At 25.3% G+C, this 18,077-nt stretch overlaps 2 protein-coding genes across 2 annotated transcripts; both read left to right on the top strand.

Annotated features, from left to right (window-relative positions):
- Positions 1 to 6,466: 6,466 nt before the first annotated feature.
- Positions 6,467 to 8,434, top strand: LOC126897374 (protein dopey homolog PFC0245c-like). The gene is made up of 2 exons (XM_050670914.1): positions 6,467 to 6,635; positions 6,881 to 8,434. Exons 1-2 carry the CDS (start codon positions 6,557 to 6,559, stop codon positions 8,206 to 8,208), a joined length of 1,407 nt encoding a protein of 468 aa, XP_050526871.1. The 5' UTR covers positions 6,467 to 6,556; the 3' UTR covers positions 8,209 to 8,434.
- Positions 8,435 to 9,177: 743 nt separating this feature from the next.
- LOC126897373 (D-glucuronyl C5-epimerase B) lies at positions 9,178 to 16,083 on the top strand. Its single transcript, XM_050670913.1, has 10 exons — positions 9,178 to 9,412; positions 10,069 to 10,248; positions 10,572 to 10,697; positions 11,636 to 11,810; positions 11,875 to 12,102; positions 12,183 to 12,355; positions 13,946 to 14,086; positions 14,158 to 14,345; positions 14,759 to 15,032; positions 15,489 to 16,083. The coding sequence occupies exons 2-10, from the start codon at positions 10,108 to 10,110 to the stop codon at positions 15,753 to 15,755; spliced, it is 1,713 nt and encodes a 570-aa protein (XP_050526870.1). The 5' UTR covers positions 9,178 to 9,412; positions 10,069 to 10,107; the 3' UTR covers positions 15,756 to 16,083.
- The last annotated feature ends 1,994 nt before the right edge of the window (positions 16,084 to 18,077 follow it).

Here is an 18,077-nt window from a genome sequence, read left to right as displayed (position 1 = left end):
GGTTTTTAAATTAAATATTTTTTTAGTTTTAAAATAATATTTAAAATATTCTTTTAATATTAAATAAAATATATTTAAAAACTAGAATCTAAAATTTTTTAATTAAGCTACTATGCTAAAATATTTTTACTGCTTTCTCTAAAAGTATATCATTGCAAAAAGTACTAAATAATTAAATGTATTACATGTAGTTTATATTACGATTACATTACCCTATTTTAACTTTAAAATTTAATAATTACCATTAGATTAATTTTTTTTTTGTTTTCAACCCAACCATTTTGATAAACTATGAGAAAAAGAAGATAGCTTTAAAAGTTTAAAATTTAACTTCCCCTAAATATAGTTCTGATAGTACTTTACATGTATAATGAAATAATTATATCTACTTACTTAATAAGTAAAATATCACTTTCAACAAAACTATTTTTCCTCAAAAGAGGAATTTTGCTATTATAGCGAAGAAGGCGAATCAGTATTTATACTCAATTAAGTTTTCTCATGTTTAAAGAGTGCACGTTAAAATTTAAAGCTTGGATACAACGAACGATAATTTGTATTGTTACATGGCGGCATTAAGAAAAATAAAGGGTTGCCAACCTACAGGGCAAGACGTAAAGCCGTAACATAGTAGGATTTAAAAGAAAAATTAAAAGTTAAACATTGTAGTTTTTATGAAATAATAATATAAAAAGAAAAAAATGTGTTGATAAAATTTTTGTGCAATAATTAAGTTAAGCTACGAACTAAAGTAAAAGAAAAAAAAATGTATTTTGATCATGTCAATATAAACAATAATTATAGAAATAATGTGGTTTTAAAATTAATTAATAATGAGTCAATGTTCCTTGAAAAACTGATAGTTGATGTACACTAAGGTAATCCTTAAAAAGCAAAGTTATTAAATCCGACTTTTTCAACCATCAATAAAATTGATTTTTTTGAGATTTTCATAAAACCCTATAAAACACCATTTAAAGCAAAAGATAAAAATCTATCCCTCATCTATATTTAATAGTTCAGTAATAAACATTTATGAAAATAAACCTAGTGTAAGGTGGGATTTGATAAGCAGCCTCACAATTAAAGCAGCCATGTTATCTTCCAGCTCCTGGTCATTTTTTTCAAGATTATTAATTATTTTTTAGGAGTTTTTGAGGTAGACACAACCAAAAAAACCGATTGGGTTATTTTGTATGAATAAATTTTTGTTCACTTTTTAAATAAAGAGATAATAAAATAATATTGTAATAATATTATAATAAACGTTAACTTATATATATATATAAACAACAGATAAGTTATAAAATTATGTTTAAAGTGCTTAGTTAAAACTAAACAAATATATATATAACTGGACCACTAATGAAATATTGTACCATCAGATGTTGCGCCCAAAAACTCAATTATATCTACTTAATTGAAATTTTAAGTTTCGAAACGGAATTGTATTAGGTGATTTCGAATGTTTTCAATTGTAATTGGCCAACCTTTTTAAAAATCGGTATATCTGGACCATTTGTAAATGAACTTTGTTTTACTTCAAAAACATTCTTTAATATTTACTTTAATATTTACTCAAAAATAAGTTTATGATATGGTAAATACAATAAATTTCGCACTAAATATTATTTAAATAATACATTTTTTTTATGTATAGAACTATGAATAATTTGAAATAAAAATTAAGTGATCGAGTTACGCATTTTTTTATTCTTATATTAACTAAGCATTTTTAAAATAATTTTATTCTTCTCGCGCCTGATAAGCGCTAAAAGTACATTTTATTACAAACTCGGCGCAAAGCCATTAAACCATTGACTAAAGAAAGGTAAACCTTATGCACTCGTTATTTAAAGGTAAACAAAAATGTTATTATTACATAACTTCAAGATAATTTATTTTCAACACAACTTTTACTTTAAAAATATTTTTTTAAAACAGAGTGTCAGATATGTTCAAATCAACAATATACGCCAATCATACCGATTAACATTAAGTTCGTTATATTTGTTTGTTTTTTGTTGTTAAATATTTGACTTTTGACACTAACACCGTCCACGAACCAGTTCAAAGTAGCAAGGTAGATAAATACACCTTGTGAGAATTAGTGAGCACATCTGACCATCTCCACGATACAAACAAATTACAGCACCTTATGACTTATGTAGATAATAAATATAATAAACGCCGTCGCAACATGCAGTCGGTTCAACCAATATAAAATGTTAATTAAACAAAATATAATACAAAAAATAACTAAATAAAGAGGTCCCAATTTTTTGCGTTAAACGTTATAATGAAACGTATTGAATAATAAACAGGACCGCATTTAGTAGTTGTTTAATTACGCGGGATTGTAATATCGAAGATGAATTAGTATTTCTAAAGTCAGTTTATAAGATTTTGTTAAAACTTTTAATGTCCATAAGTCAATAAAAAAATTTTTGTGTGAGTAATGATTACAATTACATTATTATAGTATAGTATTATTTGATAGTCACTATAGTATGGAGAAGGAGGCTAAGAAATAGATCCTTCAATATTACAAATGGTCTTATGAGCCAATAGACTTTGCTATTAATAATACATCTAAGATCTAATTTGAACCTATTATTGTTATCTCACATTAAGTATATCGCAAACTTTTATTGTTATCTTCTTTTCATAAAATGTCAATTAAAAATGGTTTGTGACTGCATAGAAAATTAAAGATTTCTGTATTCAAAACGGTAAAAAAAGAATAGAAATGTTGGTCTAAAATCACTTTACTTGTGATTCAACAGATTCAAAAATAATATTAATAAAATTGTTTATAAATTTTGTTTACTATCATATGATAAAATTAAAAATAATTGTTCCTATTAAACAATATTATAATTTAAGAGTTTTATTCTGAAGATATGAAAAAAATAATTATTTAATCAAATATTATTGTTGAGTATTTTGAATCTAATATTTTTTTAACAAACGTTTTAAATTCTCAATAGTGTCAAAATGATTAGCCTACCGATATAATGTTTTAGATTTATTGCGTGACGTGTTGGTCAATGACCGTTATAGTGGCGTCATGAATATGTCCTGTTTACTTTTAACGGTCACGTTATTTCATGTTGGGTACTGTTGTTGAACGGACTTTTGGCGCTTGATATTTTTAATAAAACTATATTATTTTATGAACAATTTTTTATTTTATAATAATACACTATTACATTAAAAAATTAATTCAAATATTAAACGTACAATAACCTAAAACCTACTAATATCAATAAAAAAAAATGAGTGATATCCCAACAAAGATACTCCGCCATATTCCGCGTATAAAACGCTAAGTAGTGTTCCTCGCCATTGAATAAAGAGTTAAAAATTGTTCATCTTTTAGAGTATTTAAAAGATAAATTTATTTCTTTTATTAATCTATATTTTAATACCACACTTATAAAGTTAATAAATATTTATTCTTATATAATATTGTATAATTGATAATGCAATAGGACATAATTTAGACATTTTTCTGTATTGTAAAAACTGCAATTAGTTAAAATCAAGTTAGAAAATATTTTAATTAAAAACTAATATTCGTTTAATGACAGTATTCATTCATAATTATGTTGCCCCATAAAAAAAAAACAGCTCTTTAGGTGGTGATATAACAATGTAATATGTGGCACTAATTATGTTAATTTGAGTATATAGACGATGCTTGGTCCTACTCTAAAATAATTGATAAAATAATCCTAAACTATTTAAGAAAAATACATTGATTTTTAAAAAAATGGAGTCATACATTTGTGTTTATTACTTCCTGTACGCAAATATACATAATAAGTTCCATTTTATTTCACTGATAGTTTGTCATATGTACTTAATACAATATGAAATTGTTAGTGTATTTTTAAATATGTAACAAAATACACCAAGCTAAGTTAAAGCATTTATTAGTAATTTTTTACACAAATTATACCTATAATTTAAAAATTANTAAGTTAAAGCATTTATTAGTAATTTTTTACACAAATTATACCTATAATTTAAAAATTAGCTATAAAAATATATCACAACTTTTATAGCTATTTAAAAAAAAAAAAATTATTTTACTTAGCGTATAACAGTTTTTGTAGGGATACATTTACATTGCAATTTAAATATCTGGATTTCGGGATTCCTGAAAATTCTGGTAGTACGTGGGTCATTATTTTATACATTTTAGTCTGCGATTAATATTTCTTGTATTATTTTTCATTAAACGATAGGTTTTGTTATCAGAAGTCAATTTGATCCGAATGTAGGTCAACTTGATATCACAATTTGCGATAAAAATTATTACTTTTTTTTAATATTTTATGTTTGTCGCTCTACTGTATGCAGAAATTAAGTTTTTAAATAATATTGCAAAATTAATTATTAAACATTAAATATTATAATATTTTTAAAGTGGACTATTTTCTCGATTTTAGGATCGACTGGACCGGTTCAAACCGAACCATGCAAGGATCTACTATTACTATTAATATGCACATTTCTACGCATTACCCAAAATAAACGACTGTATCTTTTTTTAATAGTAATTATTAATAGTGTAACAAAATACTATTACGAGGTTCACACAAAAATTCAAAATTTACCAATATACAGTCCCGCTAGTCTTCTATTTCCTCGCCTTAATTCCAACTACTTGCGGTCGATCACACTTAGCCTAAACTGCTACTTAACAAGATCTCTCACATCATATATGCTCACATCAACCGTCCTCAAATCGCATTCAATTACATCCCTCCACCTCTTTTTTGGTCTTCCTCTACCTCTTCTTCTTTCAACACTCATTTCTATAGCTGTTCTTACAGCTTCTGTTTCCTCTATCCATATAACATTACCATTCCATCTAAGTCTATTTTCTCTCATCTTATCTACGATTGACGCTACACCTATACTCCCTCTAATATGTTCGATCCTTATCCTATCTTCTCTAGTCACTCCATTCATCCACCTAAGTATTTTCACCTCTGATCTACTTTTTTGTCAACAGCTTAACACTCTGAACAATACATCATAGCTGATCTCACTAAGTCTTATAAAATTTACCTTTCAGTCTCATTAAAATTCTTTTATCGCATACACTCCAGACGCTTCTTTCCACTTTACAACAAATTACTTTCTGAAAAGTTTTGTATCAAGCCCTTCAATTTTTATACAAGTTTGCCATAAAAGTAATAGCAACTTTATAATTTTTTATAAGTTCTCCGTAAAAATTACAACACTAAATTATTAAATATCTATTTCATACTATACTTAATTGCTATAATAAATATTTATTCATATATTATACTTATAAATCAAAGAACTACTTATCAGGAATAATGAAGGAAATAGGAATTCATTGTGCTTTTGGTATAATCCACCAATTTCTTAAAATTAAACACTATCTACAAATCTGCATTGAAGCTTTTCTTATAATAGTAGTTATTTTAATTACTGTCAGATATCATCTATACTTGTCCCAATTGTACCACGTCCACACTGTGTCACGACCCTACTGTGTTATCGTTTTTTTTTTTATTATTTCTTTAAACACATTCTGGAAATATTACATCCTTTATGTATATAATAAATAAAAGGTTATATAATGTTCTACAATTGAATAAAAACAATTTTTCCCAACGACTTGTCTCATATATTTAGGTCCCCAAAGTTAAACGACAAATATTTCAGTGAAATAATCACTATTTTTTGTATTATAATTTTCTACTTCAAATTTTTTCAATTATTAACGCCTATAATTTAGAGCAAATAATATATAATATATATAATAATATAGAAAGGAGAGATCAGTATCCTTATTTTAATTTCCATTCTTTCAAAAAAATATAATAATTTAATGGTTTAAGTTTAAATTATAAAGAAAATGTGAGTTCATGCTTCAGAAATTAATCCAAAAATCCCTACTAATAGTAATGTGCAAATTCACATCGTTGTGTATTTTTATTAAAATGATAAATAAGCTAGTTAAAAATAAAGTTGACATCAGTATATGGTATAAGGGATTAATGTAAAAATATAATTCATGATTTATAAATTAAGAAAAACTTGTAGCCAAAAGAACAAAAAAAAATTATTAGCATAATCTTTATTTTTTGATTAATTAAGAAAAAATGATAAAAGAATCACTGTGTACATATTATACTTCAATATTTCATTAGTAATATGTTAGAAATAAAAAAAATATGCGTTTATTATTATTATCTCATTAAATGATTGCATTTTCTAATGAATCGCTAAAAAAATAATGTTAACTATGAAATGTATAAATTACATTAAAGTTAAAGAGGAAAGCGCAGATATGTTACGAATGGTAATAAAAAATACAAAATTTTAAGCCAATATGCAGATAAAAATTATGCTGATCATTTAAAAATATAAAGATGTTAATGCATTTCACACATCCAGAAAGGCATCTAATCAGAAGAATTCTTCTGTGATCATCAATTTTCATATTATATAAATTCATACTGAAGTATCAAAAAATCATTCCATCAGTTGTGTAAATCCTACATACATCATGAAGGTAATTTTAGCTGTTATATCAGTACTTTTTGCCTTCGTGGCTCTTCAAGTTTCAGCAGCTACTAGATTTGGAAGTATGTACAATAGACAATATTTTTATCAATAAATCTTAATAATCTAATATATTTCTATTTTTAATTTTAATTTTATTATTAATACATTTAATATTTATAATACCACTTAATGGTTAAATTAACACGCTTTAAAGTATATATATCAAGACATAATATAATTTTTTAATACTTAAAATAAATATTTTATACATTTTAAGTTTTTCTCGAATAATATAAAATAATCCACTACATATTTTATGATTTAGGTGAAATTAATCGCTTCAGCAACAATTACGATGAAAGTCGTCGTAGTGTAAGCCAAGAATTATTTGAAGTCGATAATCAGTTTAACAACAATAACTACAACAACTACCACAACTACCACAACTACCACAACACCAACAACGATGACAAAAATCATTACAACGATTATGAAAATAACTTCAAGAACTTGGACGAACTTGTCTTCCAAGAAGAATTTAACTACAACAACAACAAAAATGTACACAATGCCAATTTATACTACAACATGAACGTTTATGACTCATCTGCTACACTTGGAAACGCCGTAACAGAAAAGATCGCCGCATTAGAAAGAATAGTAAGCAAGTACTCTGAAATGAGTGACTTACAAGAACCATTATACATTAAGAACGTCGCCGTTAAGTCTACCAAACACAATTCCGTCAACTTCTACAACACTCAATTGAAAAACCTGAATGACGGTGACTTGATGTACATGTTCATCAAGCCCGAATTCGATACTGTATTTGTAGAGTACCAATTTGACCAATTAAGAGCCAAAGGTGCCTTCAAATCCGATTTGCCCCAAAGCAATTATGGTGCATTCACTGTAGACTTAAACAAAGTCCGTAGTAATGTCACCGCTGGTTTCACTGTTGGCCAATACAGATTCAAGCCTGCCACTTTTGAATACGCCGAATCTACCGTAGTAAATGAACAAAACCGTGAAACTACTGCTTTTGATAGTGCCATCAAGAAAAATCTTGTCTGGGAACTTCAAAATGCCGTGTCTGCTGAAGTATACAACTCTACTCACAAGGGAATAATCTCCCAACTTAAAGCTGAAATCACCACACCTCTCTACTCCCTCAACAACGGCCAACAAGCTAAATTATACGACATGAAGTGGACCGAAGATGATTTTACTATCGAACTTAAAAGTATTGGAACCAGATACATGGACCAAGCTAACCAAAAAATTGAATTAATGTCTTTCACTCGCAAGAATATTAACACATACAAAACCCGTTATACCATTCATCTTGACCAACTTCAATGGAATGGAGACTTGATTGTCAATGCCAACGGTCAACGTACCATTGCCCAATCCATTGATTTCAGCATCAAGAACGTTAAAATCCAAGTTATCGTTACCAAGAACGAACACCAACGTTGTGGCACATATTACACTAAGGTCGAAATCCCAAGCGTACAATACAGATTAAACGAAAATTGGGCCACTACACTCCAATCACAAGTAGAACAAAAATTGCCACACTTTATCCAACACTCATTGGAAGCTTACATGCAAAAATCTCTCGAACAACGTTTATGCAATGAACAATATTAAATTATTTTGATACAAATTTTACAATTAAAAATTTAATTTTCTAAAACCATTTAATTTAAAATTATTAAATCATATAAAATTCAGTTTAATGAATTTTGTTAATATCTGTAAATGAAATAAGAAACTTTTTTTTTTATTTTATTATTAGAATCAATAACAAACATTTTTATACCTAGATATTTAATCAATAAAACTTACTCAATATAAATTGTATGCACATGCGAAATTTGTGTTTCTTAAAATTACCAAACAATTAATTCAAGAATGAACATTTTAAAGTTTAATAAAACTATAGATGTAGCTAAGGGACTATAAGGAACTTAATTTCTTAAAAATATATATTTCTGGATAATGTAAGTACAAAATCATGATATTATTTAATATTCGGTTACAATTATAATAAATAACCAATTATAACTACTAATTAATTTTTTTTTATTCGCTTAAACCTAAGAATAATAAATATAATATTTTTAAAATATCAGCGAATTGTTTGTTATATTTTTCACAATACTGACGAATGGTCGTTAGGGTGGATTAAATAATAAAACATCAAATATTTAATTACAGCAATCTCCCTTATATTTTCACTTGATGTAAAATATTTGTACTGTGACTTCGTCGGTGTAGTATCAGAGCAACGTATAAACCAAAATTTTTTTTTTCAACTGAATTTTTTAGATAGAATTGATTGTTACAAGGATAGATTAATAAATATTATATATTGAATATTATATATTCACATACAATTGATTCCTTATAATAAATAGTATAGAATTTTATTATAATACTTATACCTTATTAAAATAAGTAGTATATCTGTGTCATTATTGTATATTACACAATATATTATTAAATTATTATTTTGCGAAATTATCACAGAATTGATAAAAATAATGACAATTTCATCAGTTCACATTTATCAAAGAAACTAAAAACAATAACATTTTATTCTTATCAGACACTCACTATCAATTAAAAGTATATAATAACATTTTTATTGTAAATTATGTTTTCCTTTTGAAAATAATTTAACTATTATGCATTTATTAATTGTTAGTAACTCGTGTGTTCCTTTTACTAATTTGTTAAGTCATAAAAGAGTACACTTGTAATTTAAATTAGGCAGCTGCAGAAGTGTTATGAATACATTTTTATGTGGTCATTACTTAAGTTTGCTGTTTACATCCCTATGATTTTATAGGTAAACATAATTTTGTATTAAAAATATAATACGTCAAAGAGAATATCTTTTTGAATAAGAATATTTATTATTACATCAAAATAGCAAAATAATCTGTTAATTATTTTCGTGTACCTAAGAATCTATTATAAGTTAAACTATTTTTCCTTGTGATTTAAGGTTAAAAAAAAATTAAATAAATCTATAATACTCAATTCTTCTAAAATCATAGCTGTTAAATGTCTACTTTGTCTAAGTAAGGCATAGTCACCATATTCTCCATTTGAAAAATATCTTACTGAAGTTGGTGAATTAATTGTTGCCATCTTAATGTGGCATATTGGTGCAAAATGACTTTTTCATTGTTTTGTTGAGTGAAACTTGTCCTACTCTGTAATTTCACATTTTCCACATAACTAGATATTTTAAAGGTTCTCATTAATCAAAAAATTGTTCCCTCAGTCAGCAAAATTGTTTTGATAAAGTAGTGCATAGTTTTCGTACTGTTACAGTACAACATTATATACTTTATAGGGAGTAATACAAGTAATCTTATGTTTATCCCTTATAAAAAAATCCTTAATAATACTAAGCTCGCATAATGTTAATAGAAAAAAGATGAACCTATGTATAATATACAAATATTCAAAAAACTTATATGTATATATATTTTTTAGAAATACCATAGCTACAAATCAAATGACTTCAAAATAATTATGAGGTTAAATATAAGGAGTATAAGAACATTATTACTGATTGTGATCATATTGATCTCAGTTAGTGTGCTATCACTATGGTCGAATTGCTCTGGACAAAATCATAGGCTATTTTCAAATAAATTTAAACTAACTTATGATGTATGTTAAAAAAATTATTTTAAATTTGTGAAGACTATGTTAATATATTTTAGACATTTTATTGTAGTTTTTATATTTTTCTTTGATTACCCTTATATCAAGTAATACTAATTGTTTAGTTTTTTTGTGTTATACTTAAAAAACTAACAATATTTTTTTAATTTTTCTGAAAGCCATTTAAACTATTAAAAAAATTAACTTTACTAATGATACTTTTTATTTAAATGGGTTATATTTAATTGATAAATTAAAAAAATAATTATGTTTTTATTTTATAGGCTCAGTTAGTANATTAAAAAAATAATTATGTTTTTATTTTATAGGCTCAGTTAGTATATGACATTAAACCAATAGATTGTTATATTAATGGAAACAACAATATAATAGATTGTCTCTTGAATGGAGATATTGTTTATGTACCATTTTCGTTTTTAAAAAAATACTTTGAGGTTTGTATTATGTAATAAATAAATGATTTATATTTAAATAATGTAGCTGAATCAAATGTAAATATAAGGAAGACTATAAGAACAGAACCCTCTTGTAAAATTGGTGTTATTTCATAAAAAAGCCTTCTTTTTAAAAAATAACTCTCATACTAACAAAAATAATTTTCTCCATAAAGAAAAACTTCTTCTGTATCCACAATTAAGCTTCATCAACATTGTATAAGTTAAAATAATTGAAAAAATCAACTACTTTGGCATATTGTTGTAACATATTAAAAATTGGGCAAACTCTTATTTTGATCTATTCATGATGGAGTTTTACATTTATTCTTGCAAGTATAATTTAACTTCATTTATTGAACTTAAAATTAAAAAAAAATTTCAAGAAGCTATAAAACTAAACACTTTTAACATATTGATTTTTTTTTTTTTATTATTATTATTTTTTATATCTATTTTTGCCTAGGATAGATATATTCATCATTTTATTAAATAAGATATGTTGAAATCTGATTTTGAAAAAAAAAATGGAGTTGCCTTATTTTTCATTCAAAGAGCTTTGATTCTACTAATAGAGCTCCTTATTTTTTTTATTAGTTTGTATAAGTATAATTTTGGTATGAATATTTGAGGTTTGGCAGGGCCAATTGACCTAAGTACTGAAAATTCATATAATTTGAAAAAAAAATTAAACTTTAATATTTTCTTATAAATTTTAAAATAAGTACCCAAATATAAAGCTGCTAATCACTTATAAAAAAGTAAAACCATTGTTATTTATTTATCTATTATGCCTTATTTATACTTCAATACTTTACTTATCTTTCTACAAAAGCAACTGACAGTAAGATAACAATTTGTTTTAATTCAATATTAAGGTAAAATTATTAACTATAAATTATAATTTATATTAGTAGAAAATAATTTAACTTTATTAGATTTATGGAAAATTAGTTGATACGTCTGAAAACAAAAAAGTATTTCATTGGTCACATAGTTATTCAAAAATTTATCATCAAATTGGTAAATATAATCCTCGTGGAGTTTTTACAAATTTTAAAAATTACAAAGTGGAAGAAAGGGATCGGGTAAAATGTATTAGTGCCTCAGAAGGTACAACATTAGTTTTTAATATTGAAATTTAATGTAAACTTGTTTCATTAATTTTATTATATAGGTGTTCCTGTATCAACACAATGGAATCCTCAAGGCTATTATTACCCAACACAAATAGCTCAATTTGGTTTATCTCATTATAGTAAAAATCTAACTTCATTGGAACCTAGAGTTAAAGTATTAGAAGATGGACTGTTAAATTCTAAATGGATTATTCCACATTTGTCTAAGTTACACACTACTTTTAACATCCAAAGAAATAGCAGTGTTTTAAAGTTCACAAGTATTGGTAATGATAATTTTTACTTAATCTATAACTCTAACTTTTTTTTTATATAATTTTTGTATTTTCATTACAAAACAATTTAGAAGAAGAAATAATAATAAAAATTGATAGTGAAGAAGATTTTATCATTAATTTTGATGTGGCATTGTCTGTTTCTACTAGTAGTAGTATTGTTATTACGGTAAAGGATATTAAAGCCTCAGATGAGGTTTGGAATCTTCATTATATATGTTCAAATTCTTTCATATCTGCTAAGGTAGATTTTTTTTAAATTTAATAATTACTCAAATATATTTTAAAAAACAAATTATTGTTATGAAATAATTCTTGCTTTGATAATTTATAATAATTGTAAATAAAATAATAGAATAATACATAATTTAAACAGTAACTATTAAAATAATTGATAACTTCAAGACATAAAATATTAATTGGGTTATTAGACTTTTCTTTTTTTATAAAATTGAGGAGTATAAAATAAATGAATTTACAAGTGTAGTCATTATTTATTTTGAAATTTAATTGATTTAATAAAAATTAATCATCAATCTCGTTATTTAGTAATTTAGTAAGAAAGGTATTGTATGATATAATTCTATGTATTTTTAAAATTTTTAAGTTAAACAATTTTAAGATATTCTCATAACCATTGTGAAGAGTTCTTTGAATATAACAATTATGATATATACATCTGAGGACTTTATCTTGTACTTTTTCAAGTTGATTTTTGNATACATCTGAGGACTTTATCTTGTACTTTTTCAAGTTGATCTTTATGCCTTGCATTGTTTTGATCTCAAATCAATAAAGGATATTCAAATAAGGAACAAATTAGTGAGGTATATAGACATTTTATGGAATGTGAATCATGAAAATCAGCAATTTCTTTTTATCATTCTAAAAATAGCTTAGGCATTTCTTTTTATGACTGATCATGAGTATTGAATAATAGTTTAGAAACGAACAAAATTCCTAAATCATTAATTAAAATGGAATAATGTAATTTAATGTCAGGTATATGATAATTAAATTTGAAGGGATTGTGTTTTTTAGAGTGGCCAATATCCTTGAGTTTATTAATTAACAAAGTGTGATTCACTCTATCAAATGCTTTTTTTAAATCAATACAAATAACATCGTTTTGTTGATTATTAGAAAAAGATTTTTTTATAATTATGATGATTTATTATTAGAAAATCTATGTTATGATACTAAAATATTTTAAATGTAAGGATAAGTTTTTTATTTATTATTTTTAAAAATATTTTTGGTAAGATATAATTTAATGATATGCTACAGTAGTTTAAAACTAATGACATATTTCTTTTTTAAGAATGAGATTAATTTAGGTAGATTTCCAAATCAATGAAAATGAGCCACTACTTAAAAAAGTATTGAAAAAATATGTGATAGGTAGAGAAAGAATAAATCTGCACTTGAATAAAAATATAGGAGAGACACCAACAGATTCAATAGCATTTTTATAAGAGTGTTCTTAGTTCATTGAAAACTTCAAGAAATTCAATATGAAGTGTATTTAGAGATTCAATGATGAAATCTTATTACTAAAAAAATACAATATTTAAGTCTATTTAACAGTCAGAACTTTGACAAAGATATACAAATAGTTTTGTCACATAATTTCATGAAAAAAAAAATAATAATTTATAAAAAGTAAACTAACTTTTTGATTGTTGCTTGTATATAAACTTAAAGAAAATTTATACCAACTAAAGTCTTCTCGAAGAGGCTCAACTAAAATTTATAAATGCATATACAATCAATTACTAATGATAATTTTTTATCTTTTTTCTATTGTCCTATAAATCTTAACCATTAATTTTAGGGTCATAATATATATCATGGAATACGTTGTCATAAAGATTTTATTTGGAAAAATTTATCAAGAAACATTCTAATTGACTTACAAAAAGGTTTTCATATTTTAAAAAAGTCAACTGTAAAAATGATGCGTGTTAAATATAAAGTAAACAACTTTTATTAATATAATTATTCTTAAATATTATTTTATTAAAAAATATATGTTTTGTTTTTTAGTTGTGCGACTTTAAACTTGTAGGTATTGGGTACATAGATAATCTAATTCTAAGTTCAAGTGATCATATAAAACAATTTTATGCTGCTGCACATTGGTTTGTAAAACATCAAGATAAAAAGTCAGGAGGTTGGAGAAATCCAGTTACTCGTAAAATATTTCCATCAATACCTCCTTTAAAACCTGGATGGTAAGATATTTATCAAAATTTTTACAGTGTTGTTAGTTATTAAATTTGACCATCTTATCTTATATAATTTATCTTAAAATTCCAAAGAAATTAGGTTCCTTGTAAATGACTTGTGCGAAAAATAAAAATCAACATAATGAGTTGATATGCTAAACTTTAATTTTATGGATAATCAATACTAAAAATAAAATAATTCATAAAAATAACAATAATCTGAAAATCTTGCACTTATAGAATGTAAATATTAATTCCCTCATTTCATCTTTATAAAATAAATATTTACTTTTAAAGACATGATATACTTACAAACATTTAATATTTATTTTAAACATTTTTATTTGTTTTAATAAATATATTATTTTTTAATTTTCAATTTACTTATGTGATTCCATGTTTTTCTTTCTTTTTTTCAGGATATCAGCTATGGGCCAAGGACAAGCTATATCATTATTAGCTAGAGCTTACTATCATTCTGGAGGAAATGAACTTTACTTAAAGTCTGCTTATTATGCACTTAAACCATTTAAAGTCCAAAGTAAAAATGGAGGTGTATTAGCTAAGTTTATGGATATTTATCCTTGGTACGAAGAATATCCAACAATTCCTCCAATATTCATTTTAAATGGATTTATGTATTCACTTATTGGTTTATATGACCTTTTTATGTTAGCTCCAAATGGTTCTCAGGTAATATATTATAGCTAAAAAACATTTTAAATATGAATAAGATATTAAAATATAATTTATTTAGTTTAATTTTTTTATATGTTACAAATACAAATAGCAAATATTGTAGTGTGATAAAATGAGAACTTTTATATCTATTAAGATTTCTTATGCTATAGATAAGTTTAATGTTTATCTTTGTTAATGGGCGTGCATACATTTTATCTGGCAGAATATCAAATAACTGTACTGTTGCTCTCATGGTGAACACTATATGCACAATATTCTTTATTAAATTATTATACTTACTTTGTTTATTTATATAGATAAAGTTAGTATCAATTTTTCAAGTAGCTCAAAACGAATTTATAAGTGCACTCCAGGCTCTAACAATTAGACTAATTTTTTAATTTATATTGTAGCTTCTATATAGAACATTATTAGAATTTTTTATTTATCATTAATTTTACATTTTAGATAGCACAGGAGTCTTATACATTATGGCATGAAGGAATGTTGTCTTTAAAACATTTGTTACTTATGTTTGATATGGGTTCAAGATCAGCATATGATCTCAGACATTTGACACTTGAAACATCACCAAATATTGCCAGGTGGGATTACCACGCTACACATATTAATCAATTACTTTTATTAGCTACTTTAGATAACGCAACAGTGTTAAAAAGCACAGCTAATAGGTGGATTGATTACATGAATGGTGCTCATGCATCACACAATTGATGTAATGATTTATTTTTTATTATTGATTATTTAACCATATGGCTGTGAAATAAATATCTGAAATAAATTTTAATTACTTAATATTTTGTTAAATTGTTATTTTACTAGCATTATAGATGTATAGAATAAAAAAAATCTATAATTTACTAATCAAAAAATATAACATATTTCATAATTGGATTGTTGGAAATTATTATCTATATAAATTATTTTTTTTATTTATCATAGAATATCAAAACTCGATTTTGACAAATTTGAAATCATATCATCAAATAATTAAATATAATTCGTTTAGTAAATTTTAAAAGTAAACATGGACAATTTTCTTTAAAAATGAATTTAAAAAGCATATTTCAAAATCAATTAATAAAATTTTTAATTATCTCTTATGAAGTATAAGTGAAAATTAATCAAATTGTTAAGATATCTAAATTATTGCGTTATATTTTAAAAAGAAATTATTCTTGATTGTACTTAAAAAAATTTCCTTAGATTTATAATAAATATTATGTGATATAAGTGTATAATATTATCATAAAAGTGTATTTTAGTTACTGATGATAACATACAAATAATTTATATTTATAGTTAAAAAGTAATTTTAATAATTATGTATAATCCAATTATTATGATGTTACCCTAATTTTGGAACTAATTAAAAATCTACTTACAGTGTAGTTTTTAAAAAAATCAAGTTTGTTTTCTTCTTTTATCCTTTAAAATTTTATAAACTTATTCAAAAGTAATTTTATATATTATAAATAGACAATTATAAACAATTTAATTTTTTTGTGAATTTTACAAAATAAAGTATCAGTCATTACTTGATATCTTATTTTTAAAGTGTATTTTGACTGGGATGCACTATTAGAAACATGTTTATGAGGTGAGTTTGAAATTATAATAATATTATTGTGGTTAAAATCACTTAAATATATATTTGAAGCATTAAAATATTTTTAACATATATAACTAATTAAATCAATGACGTATTTAAAAATATTGAGTAGTTCAGATAGCTTTTAGAACGTAGACCTTCTCCATTAGAAGGTCCGGACTTCAAGGATCCCGTTGCTACATTAATAAGTTACTCTTGGGATAGATCCAACTTATAACTTTTGATACAAAAAAAATTAAGCTGTAATTTTTATAAAATCAATTTTGCATTCTTGAAATATACGTTAAAAGCATTTTTTTATTATTTATTTTTAAAATAAAAAAATAATATATTTTTAAAACAGCTGGTTTTAGTTTTTCTTACAAAAAATTTAATAAGAACAACTTTAGGATAAGTACTTATTGAGTTACAATATTTTAATACATAAAATGGTTATATAGTTTGTTTGGGTACAGTTTGAACTGGTGTATATCTAAAAACGCCGTGGTACATAACCTTTTTTTTTTATCATCTATTTGGCAATTTTCTACCAAAAATTACATGTTTTTTTACTTGGTCGATTACTCATAGAAGATAATTCATGGAAACGTTTTTAAATTTTTTTAATTAGACATTACATTAAACAAGCTTAAATTTACAATGATTTTAGATGATTCAACCATTTCATTTCTATCCAAAATATTACAAGATTAATTTTACAAAAAAGTATATGCTTCGTGTTTTTAATGCCCAATAGATCTTAAAAAGTTTTCTATAATTTTTATTTTTTCATGTTTATGTACATTGAATTATTTTTAACTCGTTTCATCGGTGTTTCGCATTCCACTACTACTTCACGTGCGCGTCATCTGCTACGCGGACGACATGCTGGTGGTGGCTGAGACATCTCTGGCAGACTGTGCGCTCAGCGCAGTTACCGCCATGACTCCATGACGTATTTAACTTTCGTCATAGACAAACATCTTGTGTTGGAGCTACACGTACACGTGTGGTCCAGCAATCCCAGAAAGTCATGAACCGATTGGCAAGTCTCCTACCGAAACTGATCAAATGAGAGAGTCGCGGTTCAGATTGCTAGTCAGCGTCGTGCACTCCTGTACCGGTTCCTAGTTTGGGCGGATACTTTCGAGTATTCGCCCAAAAACAGAGAAGTCCTGTTAGGGGTCCTGAGGCGTTTCGGTTTACCAAACGGTAACCGCAAGCGATGGCGACTATTATCCTGTCGTCACTTCCGCATGCCGACTTATCGTCTCACGCAAGTAATGTCACAGCTGATTAAACGAGTCCCAATTAGGCTCCACATTCCAAGTCTGGTCTATGGTAGTCTTGATGTCAGAGAGGCATGGAGTACCTTACAGGCGTTCGCCAAATCGATTATGTACTGTAAAGAATCGACCGAATGTCTTAGACAGTCCGCTACGCCG

This window comes from Daktulosphaira vitifoliae, unplaced genomic scaffold (genome assembly GCF_025091365.1).
Source record: "Daktulosphaira vitifoliae isolate Bord-2020 unplaced genomic scaffold, ASM2509136v1 Scaffold_2, whole genome shotgun sequence".
Lineage (NCBI taxonomy): Eukaryota > Metazoa > Arthropoda > Insecta > Hemiptera > Phylloxeridae > Daktulosphaira > Daktulosphaira vitifoliae.
Note: the sequence above shows the minus strand (reverse complement) of the source record. Positions and strands in the feature narration are given on the sequence as shown.